Source organism: Olea europaea, chromosome 11 (genome assembly GCF_002742605.1).
Source record: "Olea europaea var. sylvestris chromosome 11, O_europaea_v1, whole genome shotgun sequence".
Classification (NCBI taxonomy): domain Eukaryota; kingdom Viridiplantae; phylum Streptophyta; class Magnoliopsida; order Lamiales; family Oleaceae; genus Olea; species Olea europaea.
In genome coordinates this window covers 24,063,647-24,080,909 of record NC_036247.1, presented here as the reverse complement: position 1 = coordinate 24,080,909, position 17,263 = coordinate 24,063,647, and the positions used below count along the sequence as shown (strand labels likewise).

At 33.1% G+C, this 17,263-nt stretch overlaps 1 protein-coding gene across 1 annotated transcript; it reads left to right on the top strand.

Annotated features, from left to right (window-relative positions):
* Positions 1 to 7,657: 7,657 nt before the first annotated feature.
* Positions 7,658 to 11,454, top strand: LOC111403823 (raucaffricine-O-beta-D-glucosidase-like). Its single transcript, XM_023032449.1, has 13 exons — positions 7,658 to 7,882; positions 8,185 to 8,254; positions 8,384 to 8,442; positions 8,546 to 8,621; positions 8,722 to 8,799; positions 8,910 to 8,997; positions 9,248 to 9,548; positions 9,645 to 9,760; positions 10,169 to 10,386; positions 10,465 to 10,496; positions 10,596 to 10,698; positions 10,805 to 10,913; positions 11,027 to 11,454. Exons 1-13 carry the CDS (start codon positions 7,754 to 7,756, stop codon positions 11,271 to 11,273), a joined length of 1,626 nt encoding a protein of 541 aa, XP_022888217.1. The 5' UTR covers positions 7,658 to 7,753; the 3' UTR covers positions 11,274 to 11,454.
* Positions 11,455 to 17,263: the final 5,809 nt, after the last annotated feature.

The window sequence follows — 17,263 nt, the reverse complement described above, 5'->3', positions numbered from 1 at the left end:
AATTTGAAATAATAAAGTAGTGTGTACTCGCGGACTTTGACAATAAATTTCCGGTCTATCTACCAATTGCAAATGGTCACGTTTTCTCTTTAATTCTTAAATAAAGATGGTTTTTCGTCAAACCCCCATAATTTGTGGATATAAGTGGTATGGGAAGACTGATTTGATGATCCTTAATAATACATGGAATTAAAAAACGCAAACAAGTAGTTGTTGAAAAAAGAATCGATTGTGAATACAAACTTTTTACGATCAACTATTTGTTGTTGAAATAATACATTGAATGGCCAAACATATTTTTAGTCATTGAATACATTTGCTAACACGTTTTTGCCAACCAACGAACGATCAACTAATTTTGGTTGTTAAATGTGATCAACAACCAAAAATGTATATTCTACTATCATTTATATAGTTGTTGAAGATGATATTTTCTATATTCATCAAGATTTTTATTTTTTTTATTTTTATTTTTTTGTTTTTTGGGTAAGTGTTATCTAGATTGATGGCGTTCTTGCTTTATTTTGTCACGTTTTTGTCACAGTTTGAAATAATGAAGCAGTGTACTTACGGACTTTGACAATAAATTTCTGGTCTACCAATTCCAAATGGTCACGTTTTCTCTTCAATTATTAAATAAAGATGGTTTTTCGTCAAACTTTTTATCCTCTAATAATTTGTGGATATAAATGGTGCGGGGAACTGATTTGATGATCCTTAATCATACGCGGAATTAAAAAAAGCTGGTTTTGACAATGACATCGTCCGAGGCGACGAAGGTTAATAATGACTGCTGTTGGCCAACTGTTAAAATACGTGGCTTCGAAATTTCAAGAATTGTCTCCTAAAGCTCTCACGTTGTCGTCCTAAAATAAAGTTGGACTGCAGCCGAGGAAAAGTCACATATTTGGGTTCTTGGTGGCTGCCGAAGAATAATTCTTCAAAATTTGAATGACTTTGTGGCTTGTAATATTTCCAGAAGATGAAATAAAATCGGAGAAGGGATAGGGATATATATCTATGTTTTATGTAATTTTTATGTTAATAATCATTGAACTTGAAGGTACTTTTAGTAATTGTAATCCTCACATAGATATTTTAGGTTTGCACGTAATTATATTTGTGAAAGATTTTCAATTAACCATATTTTGGTCAATCTTGAGGATTGGATACTTAATGATTGTACTGTTATCAATTTGAAGTTTCTCTAAACATTGTCAACAACTTGTTGATATTATTTTTGACTTTGTAGCATAATTTATCACAATGATATTTGAGTGCATCTTTCTTTTATATTTTATTTCACATTTAGTACCTCTTTTCTCTTACTTTGTGGATACAACTAAAATGTAAAAGTCTACAGAACGAAGACCAGACAAATTGGAAATTGGACCAAAAATTTGAAGTTTATAAAAACGCTTTAGGCAGAACTTGCTGGTATTAGATACAATATGCATGCCTCCTTTTACTCATAATTTCCGATAAATATCCTGTTAGCAACTCTCAAAGCACTCGAGCTTAAAGTTACACTACGTCAAGTGTTCTTTGCTGGCAATGAATGAACAAAACAGCCTCATGATCAATGGCGAATCGAAGATGTTGAGTCAGCACAGGTGGTCGTTGACCGTCGGTCGCAATAAAATATTAAGAGTTCGTTTGATGTCCTTTTTTGCAAAAAATGCATTTTGAAATAATGATTTGATGGAGAATGTGTTGTTAAAAATAATAAATTTTTTTGAATTTTTGTATAATATTATTTTATTAAAGAATGTTTGATCGAAAATAAGAGAAAGAAAATGTATTCTGCAGTAAATGAGAATCAAACAAAGCTTAAAATTTAAATAAAATAATTATTTTGTTGAAGTTGAACATTTATAATTCTGTCATAATAATAAATCGAACCCACCAAACGATATTGTTGCTTTGTATAATTCAAAGGAAGAGCACGGTGTTCGAATTTTTACAATTGCATTAAAACCACTAAAATCAAAAATATATTGTTTTGTTTAATTTAATATTACAATTCAGTAAGTGTCATAATGGTTAAACTTTCAAATATTTTTAAGAAGAGCTTATGAGTTTGAATCCCCTCGGGCGCTTTCCTTATTATAATAAATTTTGGTAAAAATTGTATAACTAAAAATGTTATACAATAAATTGATTGACAAAAGTTTCGAACCCAAGACATCCAAGAATCATATGCAAGTTCAAACCAACTTGGCTGGAAGGAATGGTCAAAATGAAAATGTATTACCAATAATATGTCCTAAACGTTTGTCTATTTAAAGAAAAAAAAAAGTTGCTAGTTTATTCAGCACAAGCCACCGCGAGGCTCGCCAAGTGTTGGATCCACCACTGCTCATGATGAAAGGAGGGGCCAATGCATCTGCACTTTGAATTTTGAACTGCCGCTTTGTTGATTATCTCACCATTAGAAATTCGGGTGTTGTCTCCATCCTGGATTATATGTTTGTCCATATAGTTTGAAATTGAGGAAACTATTATGATGTATAGCTATTATTTTGGATAAGCAAGCAACAAGAAATTTTCTTGTAGCATGATTGGCTCCACAATTTTCTCACATTGAACTGAACATCTCTGCATTTGCTTCTATAATATTTGATATTTCTCACACTGAGTTGAACAGATACTACATTTGCTTCTAGTCTTTGATATTTTACCAATAACTTCACCTACTTTGTCAAAGCAGCAATATGTGTATTGGTAGATGTCGTGCTGTCTAGCTCATAAATTCAAGCTATTTTCTTCAGAGAATTACTCTTTCTGATGAAAACATGGAATGGATAGTTACAATCCATTCAAATGAGCCTAAACATCGCTTTACCGATTTACTAATTATGGACTTGTTTGCTGATGAATCCAAATGAGATTTGGTCGTTGCTGATAGTCCGATGTAGAAATACTCTACTTGATTATCTTTACTTATCCTATGATTTTTGACACTTCCTCATCATCTCCTTAAATCTATTCCAAGCTTCATGCAACTTTCTCTATCACGTTATTGGAATGTTTGGATTTTTAGTCGACTTTTTGCTACTTTTACAGGTGAGAAGAATTTATTGTAGAATTTTCTAGCCAAGTCCTCCCTATTCATGATCCTGCCATGAGTCTTAGAATCCAACCACTCCAAAGCTACATCTCTTAATGTATATGAAAATAACGACATCTTGATTGCATCCTCATTTATCTCTATAATTGAAAGTTCTGGCAGTTCAGGAGAAATCGTGGAATATGTGTGTTCGGATATTCATAAGGTAACCCTTTGAATTGGATGGTGATGAAGGTTAAGTCGATCCAATCAGCCCTTATCTAAAAGTTATTTTACCTAAAATCTGGTTATACAATACTGGAGCGTCGAGGATCTGCTATAGGAGCCAAGAACATTGACATTGGCAAGTCTTCTTCATCAATCTCAACTTGATCCCACAGAATTTGTGGTTTCGCTATCCTAGCGACTCCTTGTGCAATTGAAAGTCTAGGAATATTTTTCTCTTCTACCATTTGATGTTTCTATTTTTGTTTGTGTTTCTTGAGTCTTTGTCTAAAGAAATATTTTATTTTTGTATGTCAATGTTCAAGATTGTTGCCATGGGAACAGAAAATGCAATGAACACTTTTTTATCTGCAAGAAAAAGTAATTTAAACAAATCAAATAAAAGTCAAAACAAAATAAACTAAGATTAAATGTAGTCCTCGATAACGGCGTCAAAACTTGTTACATTTTTTTTATCGTAAGTGTATGATATTGAATGAGTAATATAATGGATCTTTGAGTTTGCATAATTGTACCCAAAGAGGCTATTATTTGTTCCTAGTTTATTATTCCAACTTCTATTTGACGAAAAGTAAAGTTTAGCTTGATTATTGATCTAAATTGTACTAAGCCCCCATTCGGTATGGATTAAAATTCAAATTTTATTCTAAGTTAAAGTCAATAATTAATTTAACTACATATTTCATGAATTCTACAACTTTTCAATGATGCATTTCATAACTTTTATCAAAATTTACTAAAATTCTAATTTTAATCTTTATCAAATAGGGGCTAACTAACTTTATGTATGGTATTGTCCACAAAAATCAAATTAGGTTTTGAATATGAAGGAGATATCAAAGCGCACAATTTTATTTATCGATCACCTTTAATTTTCAAATCAAGATTCTTAACTAAATGTCATCGTTGGTCGATTCTTCTAACTTATTCAATTTATGTTTCTCAAGTTCAAATATATTTTATTAATTAAGTCAATTTTATATCTCTATGTAAATCTGAATACATTTTAGTTAAACGCCTTAAATCTCTAAGAATTTATGTAACGTCTACATTAATTGGAAAATGTATCTCTACGCTTTACACTAGGTCTTGAATTTTATTACGTGATCTAAACCTATAAGTCACCTATCGATTTGTGATAAATTCACAAGATTGTTAAATTATTGTCCAAGTAATTCAAGCATTAAATGCTATAAGTAAAATCGTCACATGAAAACTATAACCTCTATTTGGCCCCATTTCTTTCAATTTTTAATGTATGGAACAATATTTTTTTGGAGAATGTAAGGTTGAAAAAGAAGGAAAAATTTTAAATTTACGTGTAATATTATTTTATAAAAGATTATGTTGTTGAAAATAAGAGCGAGAAGAAAAAATTGAAAGAAAAAAGGGGCCAAACGGGGCATAATCTTGAAAATTGAATTATAGGATTCCAATAAACTACATTATCCGTTCTAAAAAAAAGTTTAGCTCTACATATCGAATGAAGGAAAAAAAAAAAGAATTATTATTGAATACATCATAGGGTTTTGAATGAAGATTAGAAAAGTTGATGAATTTTGCACCAAGATCATCTTCTTGTCCAGATCAATGCTTCAAACGCTGGTCTTGATATCTTGATTTCTTGCTTTTTTCCAATGTGTCTCTCTAATTCTCAAGTTGTGAGACCCTTTTCTCCTTTAGATTAGATCTTTATGTAGTATTACACCTTATAAGAGTTTCCATGAAAGATAAACTCGAAAAAGAATAAAAGAAAATCAAAAATAGAAAAAATTGCAAAAATTGTCGAAACGGAGTTTGCCACTGGTAGACCCGTAGTCCACTCGTGGCATACAAACAATTTTAGTGGCCGCGGGTAGGCTGTGGGTTTGCAACCTGTGGTCCACCCTAGGCCAATTTTCTATTTTTGTAGTTTGGTCATCCAACTTTTTAAATCTTCTATTTTGGTTCTCAAACTTTCCAATTATCAATTTTTCATCTTTAATCTCACAAATCTCATCCAATTAATCCAAACTTCATCCAATTGATTGGTTTCAACCCCGATTAGTGATCTTCAAGTGTCCGAATTGATCTCAAATTAAGCTCAAAATCATCACTTTTTTGCACCAATTGTGCTCAACCTCAATCTTTGCCTACAAATCACATAATTTCATATAATTAGGTAGAAATCCGCTCAAATAATTCATAATTTATCAATACTAAAAGCACAAACAAGTGTGTAAAATAGAATTATCACTAAGCTAGACATGGTGATTCTTTTTATGCTAAACTTAAATAAATTATGCCTAAATCTAAATGCAAACCTATCAAACGACATGCAATGTAAATACTTAAGGTAGAATAAATAAAAATGGTAAGAACTTGAGTTGCATCCCAAAAGCACTAGTTGACTTTACAAATGGATTGATCATGGTGGTTCATAATGAAATTCACTAATATTACATTGGACACAATGTTCGGCATTGCCAATCCCCTTCTCGATTCTCAAAACTTGCAAACCACCTTTTTTATCTTAAGATTTCCAAGAATTTTACCTATTCCTTTCTTGTGGCACTTTTTATGAGCCTTCATGTTTTATTTTTCAACTTTTTGGCTTTCTTCAATATTTCTCATCATCAATCCTCAAGATTAACCCACTAACATCAAAGTCCGTCATAGACTGACTCATTGATAGGAAATGATCGCCCAGAATACCCACTTCTATGAGCATGTTCTCAACCACACCTTGAGTGAGCTTGATTGATGAATTCACCATTTCAAGAGAGATTATTATGTCTTTAAGTTATTGCAAACCTAATAAAATAGATTGTTTTTCTCTGGTAAGTGTTCACTGGGTGTTCTTACTTTATTTTGTGACATTTTATGAATTAATATAGTAGTTAATGATGAGATTTAAAAAATAATAATAACCAGGGAATGTAATTCAAATAATTGCATAGTTCGAGTCTAATAAAAAATTGAGGATTTACTTCTTTTTTATTCCGTATACAAGTCTCCTAATGACGTTGTACCCATTGCTAGTTTTTGGTTAAAGTGATGTGTATTGTTACTTAAAAAAAAAATATTTTTAAATCTATCTACCTTTTTAAAATTATATATAGTTTTGACAAGAAAACAATTTAAAAATAAAAACTAATTAATTGTATTAATTAAATTCAATTTATTTCAATAAAGTTATCATCATCATCAAGAAAGACACAATTGCAAGCGCTAAAATTTTTCGAACCTTTTTCCCTCTTGTAATTTGTGGATATAAGTGGTATAAGGAGGCTAATTTAGCGCTCGACAATCATACCCAGAATTAAAAAATTAAATAGAATAAGATTGAAAATTTAAGGGGGTGGCCCAAAGCTAGTTTGATAAATGCAGAGGCGTCCGAGGATGTGGTGGTGGTGGGTCAGGTGATGAAGGGTTAATAAGGACACTTTTGGGCCCATTGCTAAAGCCATTGATAATATGTACAAGATAACAAGCGAATGATTACGTGAGAAATTTCAAGAATCGACTAGGAGAGTTGGACTGAGTCTGCAACCAACAAAATATCGAATCATTGGGTGATTGTGGATGCCAAGGAAGCCAAAGGATAATTGTTCACAATTTGAATTATTTTGTGGTCTGTATTATTTTCGAGAGGTTAACAGAGATATATTCATGTTTTGCGTAATCTCTATGTTAACGATCATTGAACTTGAATGTACTTTTACGTAATTGTGAGCTATTATTAAATAATTTAGTATAATCCATGTTTTGGTCAATTCTTAGGATTGAAAAAATAAAGTGGAATACAACTACAGAGTCGAATAATTTTCTTTCAGCATTGTTAACAACGTGTTGATTGCTTTCTTTGAGACTTTTTAGTATACTTTAATTAAAAACAAAAAAAATAAAAGTAAAAAATTATATTCGCTTAGTTATTTTTAAAGCTAATTACATAATCATCCAAGCACTGTAATGGACTCATCGCTTATTTACTTGTCCATAATACCGTATACATGCTTGATTTTCAGAACAGTAAACATAATTACAAGAAATAAAATCTGATAATAAAGTGCAAATGAAAAAGGTGTATCCTGTTTATCATCGTTTCTTAGTTTTATTTAGAAAAAAAAAATGAAAAAAAAAAAACGATAAATAAATAAAATGGAAAGAATTTTAAAAAAAAAAGAAGAAGACTAAAATGTACAAGTCTAGTCAACAGAAGGAAAACTAAGATTAAAAAAATTAGGTGATTGGTCACCGTCAAAGAATAGAAATTAGAACCAAAGTTTGAATTTTCAGAATTCGTGTTGATGTTAACTTTTGCATGCCTTCTTTTACTTGGTCAAATTGAGTGCTCTATAAATACCTGATTCAGTTTGTTGCCAATGCATATCAGCTATACCGCTCTTAAAGCAGTCAAGTTTAAAATTACACTACGTCAAACAGAGTTTCCTTTACTAGCAACAAAACAGCCTCAAGATGAACAGTGGCAACGATGCAGCTGCACTTACGGATTTTTCCAGCGGCAGTCTGGAGGGTGGAAACAAGATAAAGCGCTCTGATTTTCCCTCAGATTTTATCTTTGGTTCGGCAACATCTGCTTATCAGGTTTATATTTGTGTAATTTTTACAAGAATTATGCTATATGTACATCGAGCTGTCTACAATTCCCGTCACAAGAGGGGGGCTGAGATTGTTTTATTGGACACAAGCCTTCTCTTGTGAGGGTGATGCAAGCTCGGTGTACAAACATCAAAATCCTTTTTGCAAAGCTCAGCAAATCAATTAATCATCCTGGCCACAAGTGTATTTATTTAAATGCTTTTTATATTTACTCAAAAAAGAGAAAAAACATGCTTTGTTTTTATTATTATTATTTTGGTTGATTTTTTCTTTGCAATGTAATTCAGGTTGAAGGTGCTTGGGCAGCAGGAGGAAAAAGTCAAAGCATCTGGGATGTCTTCACAATGCAAACACCTGGTCTCTTCTCTCCCCGTCTTCGTACATGCATACATATGCACAAATTTATGTTTATAATTATATACACACGCATAAACATTTTTATGTGAATTACATGTCAATTTCTGAACAAGTTTATTGGAGTGGCAGGTAGAATTCAGGGTGGAGCTAATGGGTGTGTAGCAATTGATCAATATAATAGGTGGAAGGTAATTCACTAATTTCATTTTTTATTGCACAATTTTAAGGAAAACTTAGAGAAAATATTCTAGGTAGTAGAAACATATTTATTTATTTTCTGTAATGTTGTAGGAAGATGTGGCTTTGTTAAAGAAAGTGGGTTTAGACTCTTACAGATTTTCAATTGCATGGTCCAGAGTGTTGCCAGGTATAGATATCTATATAATCAATTTGTGCATAATTTGTTGAAAATTAAAATATTGGATGAAGTTTTATTTAATTTCATTTTTTCTTTATTGGTATTTTAGGGGGAAACTTATCTGCTGGGATAAACCAAGAAGGAATCAAGTACTATAATGATCTTATAAACTTGCTCTTGGCTGAAGGTTAATTAGACTCCAATACAATGTTTTCTTTGTTTCCTTTTAACAATTTTTTTTTTTATTAAAAAGGATAAAAACGTTACCTACATGATTCTTACATTTACTTTGTGTAGGCATTGAACCCTGTGTAACTATCTTCCATTGGGATGTTCCCCAATATTTGGAAGAAGAGTACGGTGGCTTCTTGAGCCCTCGAATTGTGTAAGTAACCGAATCTTTCTAACAAGGAACCTTTTCTTTCGATATTTGAATAGAGTATTTATAAGAAAACATTGTAAATTCAACAGAAGTTAAGATATTTAATTCCTCTGGAAACTAGAAGCCATTGAGAAATTTGTATTATCAAGTAAAGCTCTTGTATACAAATTAAATATGATCCTAATTTTTTTTCCTGAAGAACACCTTGAATCATATATGTATATATTGAAAAAATTTGCTGAATATTTAATAGGAGAGATTTTGGTGACTTTGCCGAGCTTTGCTTTTGGGAATTCGGTGATCGGGTAAAGTATTGGATCACTTTGAATGAACCGTCGTCCATGGCTATTCAAGGTTATGCAACAGGTACTTTTGCACCTGGTCGTGGTCCAACTTCAGCAGAGCCTGTAAAGGCTATCCCTCCTCATAGATGTGAACTTAAGGCTCCAACTCCTTGCCCCAGTGGAAATCCAGGCACAGAACCATATATTGTGGCACACAATATGATCCTTTCTCATGCAAAAGCGGTAGATATCTACAGGAAAAGATATCAGGTGACATTTGCCATATAATTTTAATATCATGAAAGAAAGTTCATATAAAAATCCAGATATTTGGTATCTGTATTTCATGCAAACACGTATGTGTAGGCACATCAAGGAGGCAAGATAGGAATAACAAATGTTGCTCAGTGGTATGAGCCACTTACTAACAGCAAAGCTGATAAAGAGGCTGCTTCAAGGGCCCTCGATTTTATTTTGGGATGGTAAGCAGCTTTACTCATTTATGTTTTCACAAGAAGCCAATATACTTGATTTCTTCACTTCATGATGAGGCCGCGATCTGGGCCTATTTCATTCTTATTTTATTCCATTCTGTTATATTTAATCGTACTTACTTAATCCATCTCGATATACTATGTAAATGTACGAGATTGAATTTATCTTCTTCGTTCTCTTGCTTTCCGGCTGCACTACTTTCACAATTTATGTTTTTTACTTCCACTCTTTATTGGGCTTTCTATGATTTATCAAGAATAAATTATATTGTCAAATTTACAGTTTGGTTTGGATATAAATACAAGAACCTTCACTTTTATTTTGTTTTTGGTGCGATGTATTATATAAAAATTGACATAAGCTTGAATACCCTGTTTTGTTCTACTCCTTTTTAGGTTTTTAGCACCAATAGTAACTGGTGACTACCCACCAGTTATGCGAAAACTAGTTGGAGACCGTCTTCCCCAATTTACACAAGAACAAGCTAAGTTGGTGAAAGGGACTTATGATTTTCTGGGCATAAATTATTATACAAGTATTTATGCTAGCAATTCACCTAGACAAAGTGGTGCAGCAGTAAGTTACTCAAATGACCAGGATGTTTCATTATCCAGTAAGTATATGGAGCTCATTCATGTATAGCTATAAATTAATCTTATCACATAGCGCTCACTATCTCAATTCTTTCTAGGTGACCGTGATGGGACGCCTATTGGCCCACAGGTATGCTTATTAAACTATACCGTGATTGCAACAATGGATTAAACTACTATGCCTTTATTCTGAATCTTATAGAACATTATCATTTTTTGTTGATGTCAGGCCGGTTCAAGTTGGTTGTCTATTGTTCCAAACGGGATATACAAGCTGTTGGTTTATATAAAGAAAACATATAATAATCCTATTATATACATAACGGAGAACGGTAAATTTATAGCATGTTTATTGGCCTTTTTCTTTTGTAAATTAATAAATGTTTTGTAATATTTACCCCTTTTAATGTGTTTTATTGGATGACTTAACTTGTGTAGGGGTGGATGAAGTAAACAATACGGCCCTAACAGTGTCAGATGCTCGATTTGATGAGACAAGGATTAAATTTCACCAGGACCATCTCTTTTATATTAAGAAAGCAATGGAGTAAGTCATCATTCTAATAATTATGTATTAGATCTCAAAGCAAATTATGAAATCATTTAGCTATTTTGTTAAAAAAAATAATTTTTTTTTGTGATTTTTTCTTTCATTTACAGAGAAGGTGTGGATGTGAAGGCTTACTTTATATGGTCAATGTTTGATACTTTTGAATGGGCTGCTGGATACAGTGTTAGATTTGGCCTTTTTTACGTAGATTACGTTAATGGCTATTTGACAAGATTTCCAAAAACTTCTGCTATATGGCTAATGAATTTCTTGGACAAGAAGAGAATCACATTGAAGAGACAAGCTCCAGAAGATGAAGAAGAGCATGGCTCTGCGAAGAAGGCTAAGAAGCAGTGAAGCGTAAAATTAGTGTGGTCGTATTTCATTTGAACTGTTATGTTGAATGCTGCGAAGAAGGCTAAGAAGCAGTGAAGCGTAAAATTAGTGTTATCAATTTTTTTTTATCTTCCTTTTGTTTGGGCCTTTCAAATGGCAACTTTCTACCTTTTATATTTAATAAATGAAAACCTTATTTTTATTTTTTAGTGAACCACAGCATTTGTAGATTATTTATAAAACGCTCGCAAAAATGAAGAAGAAAATATGAAACTTTGGAAAGGGCATAGAACCCCGTCCTCTAATCCATTAAAGAGATAAATGTAAATTTTAACTAGTCTAAATCGATTAGAAGTCGATCAAAAAGAGAATTTCTACTTTATAGTTACCGTGAAATCATCATGCTTCTTAGCCATCATGCAAAAATATTTTCTTACCTTATGATTACTTTTGTAGTCGCTCTCCTCTTCAAAATATACGAGTAGAGGTCCAAAACTAGCCGCTTGGATATCGCACCACGCCTTAAACGCTCTTTCATGGACATACATTTGTTGAATGTTCCATACAGTTAGGGTTGACTTTGAGATTTGGGTGCTTTAAAGTTAACTTGAAATAAGGGGCACCTAAACATATGTAAAAATATATAAAATAATAAAAATACTAGCTTTTATTAATAAAAAATATTCAAAATTACAAAAATAATAATATAAAAATTTCAAATGTCAAGATTGAATTTATTCATTTAGAATTTTTGATTGAAAACCAATAATTATACTATTACAATCAATCTTTTTAGAATTTCTTTTTCAATAGACAAATGATCAGTCTTTTGATCAAAACTAGAACTATATCAACTTCAACATTGATAAGCTCCTCTCGATGGACGCAAGTGTATAGGTGAATGCAAGTGTAAATGATACAGTGAGTAATATTTACAACCTATCAAAACATTTTAAAAATAGTCAATCATTTTTATATAATTTAAAACTTCATTCACCTTTTTTTGTGTCTTTTCACAAATAATTTCTAATAATTTACAGCTCAGGAAATAACTTAGATCATCAATATCAAAATCCTTGTCATGCTTAAGTTCTTTTTTCTTTTTTTCCAAGCTTATCACATCAACACTCAAAACAACTATCATCTACAATTTCAAATTTTTTAAGTCAAATAAAAAACCAAAAATATTTTCTTACTTTTGAAATTATCCAAAACCTTAATTTGTGTCAAGAAATAACTTAATCAACTACATATAAGAAATAATAAACTCTAGTATTTTATCTTATCATTAGAGGTGGGCGCGTTTGAAATCAGATTCTTTAATAATTTCAACTTAAATTTTCCAATGCATTTTTGATGATGACTTCTATACAATTCCAAAATTTTTTTAACTTTATAGAGCATTGTACAATTCTGAAAACGTTAATCAATTTAATTTAATTTTAATTTTTTTTTGTAGCTGTTGAATTTTTTTAAACATTTTTTTCCTCAATAAATTTGTCTGTTATAGGGCTGAGAAAGTGTACAGGAACATCCCAACTAAGTTTGCATCTTCGTAGCACTCTCATTATTTACTCTCCCAAGTCTTAATAATAAAAGAAACAATAAGCCGTATAAAAAATATTCTCGACGTGCGGGAGAAATAATGAACAAAATCTATGTTAAATGATAACTAAATGAAAAATGCTATTTGTACAGCGGAGCGTCATCTCATAAAGGTATTGTCATGAGATGAGCCACAGTGATCGAATCAGCCATAATTAATGCCAATTATTTTCCATGCTATTTGAACCGCATGTATCACATCCAGTTCAGCTTCGAAAGTCCACAAAATTATCGAGAGGGACTGCAAAGAAACCTTTCACGAGCCCCCTGTAGTTGTAAAACAAATCAGCACATCCAGCTTGATCAGGGTTTCCATGGGCTGCTCCATCAGTATTAGCCATCACCCAACCTGCTACAAAAGTCAATAATATCCCAATATTCATTGGACAAATAGACTAGCACAATTATAGGAAAGTACTTGTGTGTGTGTGTATATATCGTCGGATTTAATGAATGTTATTCAAAGCAATATTTTCGTCTACTTTTTATGGTATCATAGCAGGGCTCTATAATCTAGCTTTCCGCCCTCCTATATGGCATCAGAACAATGGTCATCTCTTCGAATGCCAAATCCAAATTGGGCTTCATAGATGAGACCACCACAGGGCCATCTGCCACAACCAACCTAGAAGACTATGCATCATGGAAAAGATGCAGTGACATCGTTCGATCATGGATTCTCAATTTGCTCACACCAATATTGCAGATAGTGTAATTTTTTCAACCATGCCAAAGAGATTTGGAAAGACATTCATAGTCATTTTTCTCAAAGAAATGCCCTGCATCTTTTTCAGATTGAGAGGGACATTACTTGTCTTTCTCAAGGTTACGTTACTGTTGTGGCATATTAGGGCCTGTTCGAGTCACATTATTTCAAAAAAATACATTCTTAAACAGTGATTTGACATCATTTCAACCACACATTCTTCAATAAAATAATATTACACGCAAATCAAAAAAATTTTCTTATTTTTTAACCACACATTTTTCATCAATACACTATTCAAAAATGCATTATTACCAAAATAATATGGCTCAAACACCCCTATAAAAGACTTAAAAACTGTAGGATGACCTGGGCTACTGTAACGACACTATTTGCTTTTGTGGCACAAACAATAATAGATACAGATTGATGCAATTTCTCATGGGACTCAGCCCTATAATGCTATATGATGATAGATCCTATTGAAGAATTTGTTCTGTTGTTGCACAAGTTTACTTTTTCATTGTTCACAAAAAGAATAAAGCTACTCTGACTCGAAATGTAAACATGGTTTAAATTTATGTGCTCCGTGACAACACCTGAGTAGGTACTCTTTTAAAATGTAAAAAAATAAAAAAAAAATGACCAACCAAATATTGACACGTGGCACATAGATTTAATCTAGACCCCCATTCCGTGTTTTTGTAACAAAACTCTCACGAAAATATCTTTTAATTCAAAACCACCACAAATGCACAGTTCGTTAACAACTAATAAAATGAATTTTGAGTCCAGGACATGTGTTTGAAGATGAATGGATATTGTTAGGATCTTCCTTAAGCTACTCAAAGTGATTTCCGGGCTCAGTTAACCATTAAACATCGAATTCAACACCAAACCCAAGATGACCAACCCGCCGGCTTCAACTCTCCTATGGTTGCTTTCCTCTTTTGCTTGTTGATTCAATCCACACACTTAGGATGGATACCACACAGGTAAGAGTCACAAAGGCTCAAGCAATTGGCATAGAAGACAAATCACGAAGAAGAAGGCACAAGAAGAAGAACGGCAGTCTCTCTTTGCTCTCGGGTTCTATATGGACGGGGGTGAAGAGTCAAAGAAAACCACCAATATATATAAATGTTAAGTGGCCAACATAAGGTAAGTCGATATGGTAAGTAGGCTCGACTAGGGTTAATTTCCAATGGAAAGAAACAACAAGCCACGAAGAGTATTAGCCGTCCAATAGGTAAAGCAACGTTTGGTCGGTTCATCCATTATTCGATGTTGAATTATCGTTCAGTCATTCATGTCGACTGATAAAATTGGTTTTCATCATCGCCCGGGAGGTTGTTTGACAACATCATGTCTAACAACCTCTACCTTGGTGTCAAAGGACCTGCAAAGAAAATCGTTTTTCCATTAGTGACACCTCTAACAGAAAAACCGATAAAATTGAAATCATTTACCTGTACCGATGTTTAGAAGCTCTTTGCAACTTCTAAACTTTACCAGTGGCAGCACTTTCGTGCCCATATCTGAAGGATTATACTGTGTGTGAATTTTTTCAAGTCTTACTACTTCTTGTGATATTATATCCCTAATGAAGTGTAACCTAACATCGATATGTTTAGTGCGTTCATGAAAAACAGGATTCTTACACAGATGTATGGATGACTGACTATCAGAATTCACAACCACATACTCATTCAAGACACTCAGTTCATGAAGTAGACCTCTAAGCCATAGAGCCTCTTTAATTGCTTCAGTGGTGGCAATATATTTTGACTCTGTAGTGGATAGTGCAACTATGTGTTGTAACTGTGATTTCCAACTAACACATGAATTTGATAAGGTGAATACATAAGAGGAAGTTGATTTTCTACCATCCCTATCTCTTGCATAGTCAGCATCTACAAAACCCTTTAATTTCACGCCTTCTTTATTAGCACTAAATTTTAGACCTACGTCACTTGTACCCTTCAAATATTTTAAAAGCCACTTTAATGCTTCCCAATGTTCAGGACCTGGATTAGACATGTACCTACTGAGAGTACTAATAGCGAATCCTAAGTCCGGTCTAGTGCAAACCATCAAATACATTATGGAACCAATCACATTTGAGTATGGAATTTTACTCATGTATTCCACTTCACGTTCATTGCAGGGAGCTTGTTCCTTAGATAGAACAAAGTGATTTGCAAGAGGCAACGTGACAAGTTTGCAGTCACTCATATTAAACTTTTTCAACACCTTTGATATGTATGGAGACTGATGCAAGAATACGATGGAATTTGACCTATTTCGTTCTATTTCCATGCCTAGAATCCTTTTAGCCTTTCCTAGGTCTTTCATGTCAAATTCTCCACTAAGATATGCTTTTATATTGTTTATCCACTTAGGAGATGATCCAACTAAAAGCATGTCGTCCACATAGAGCAACAAGAACAAATAATTGTTATCAGTCTCGTTGTGTTGAAAGTATAGGCAGTGACCGAATTTACTTCTTTGAAATCCTATAGTGAGTACAAAGGAATCAAACCTCTTGTACCACTGTCTAGGTGATTGCTTTAGACCATATAGGGATCTTTTCAGAAAACACACATAATCAGGTTTTAATTTGTCTATAAAACCTTTTGGTTGATTCATAAAGTTTTGTTCATCAAGCTCTCCATATAAAAAAGCGATTTTTACATCGAATTGTTCAAGTTCCTAGTCAAAGAACGCAACCAATGCGAGCATGACCCTAATAGTAGTGTACTTGACAACTGGTGAGAAAATCTCGTTATAATCAACACCTTCTTTCTGTGTGTAACCCTTTGCTACTAACCTAGCCTTAAATCTTAAGGGTTCTGAACTACTAGTACCTTCCTTAACCTTAAAGACCCACTTGCAATCAACGATTGATTTATTCTTAGGTCTCGGTACTAACTCCCAAGTTTGATTCTTTTCTAGAGAACTCATCTCTTCTTTCATAGCCTCAAGCCACTCCTTAGATTGACTACTATTTATAGCCTCTTCAAAAGTTTCTGGCTCCCTATCAACTAGTTCTTCGTAACTAGCGTATGCAAAATCCAATTTAGATTCATACCCGAACCTCCTAGGTTCTCTCGTTTGCCTTCTTTCTCTATCTCTAACTAAGTTATAGTTAGCTAATGGATTTTCTTCCTCAGGATGCTCTTCTATCACTACTTCATTTTCCTCTTCAGGTTCTTGGACCTGAATCTCCACCTCACTCGAAGTACTAGGTACTGATGTGTTAAATTTTCCTAACTCCACCTTAAACCGATTTCTTTCTTCACTTCATTCAGTTTCACTTACTGGTTTGGTTTCGTTCTTTAGACAAGGCATCTCATTCTCATTAAATGTGACATCCCTACTCACGATGATCTTAACTCCTTTTTAGCTTCTATCCCATAGCCTATAGCCCTTAACCCCTTCGGGATATCCTAGAAAGACACACTTCCTGGCTCTAGGTTCTAACTTTCTCTCACTTTGATGAGAAAAGGCAGCACAGCCAAACGCTTTAAGCATTGAGTAGTCACCAAATTTTCCAGACCATTTCTCATGTGGAGTATCACCATTTAATGCAGCCGATGGAGTCAAATTTATTAGATAACAGGCAGTGACAACGGCTTCACCCCAAAATGACTTAGGAACCCCAGAACTTAACATCATGCAGCGCACTTTGTCTAGTATG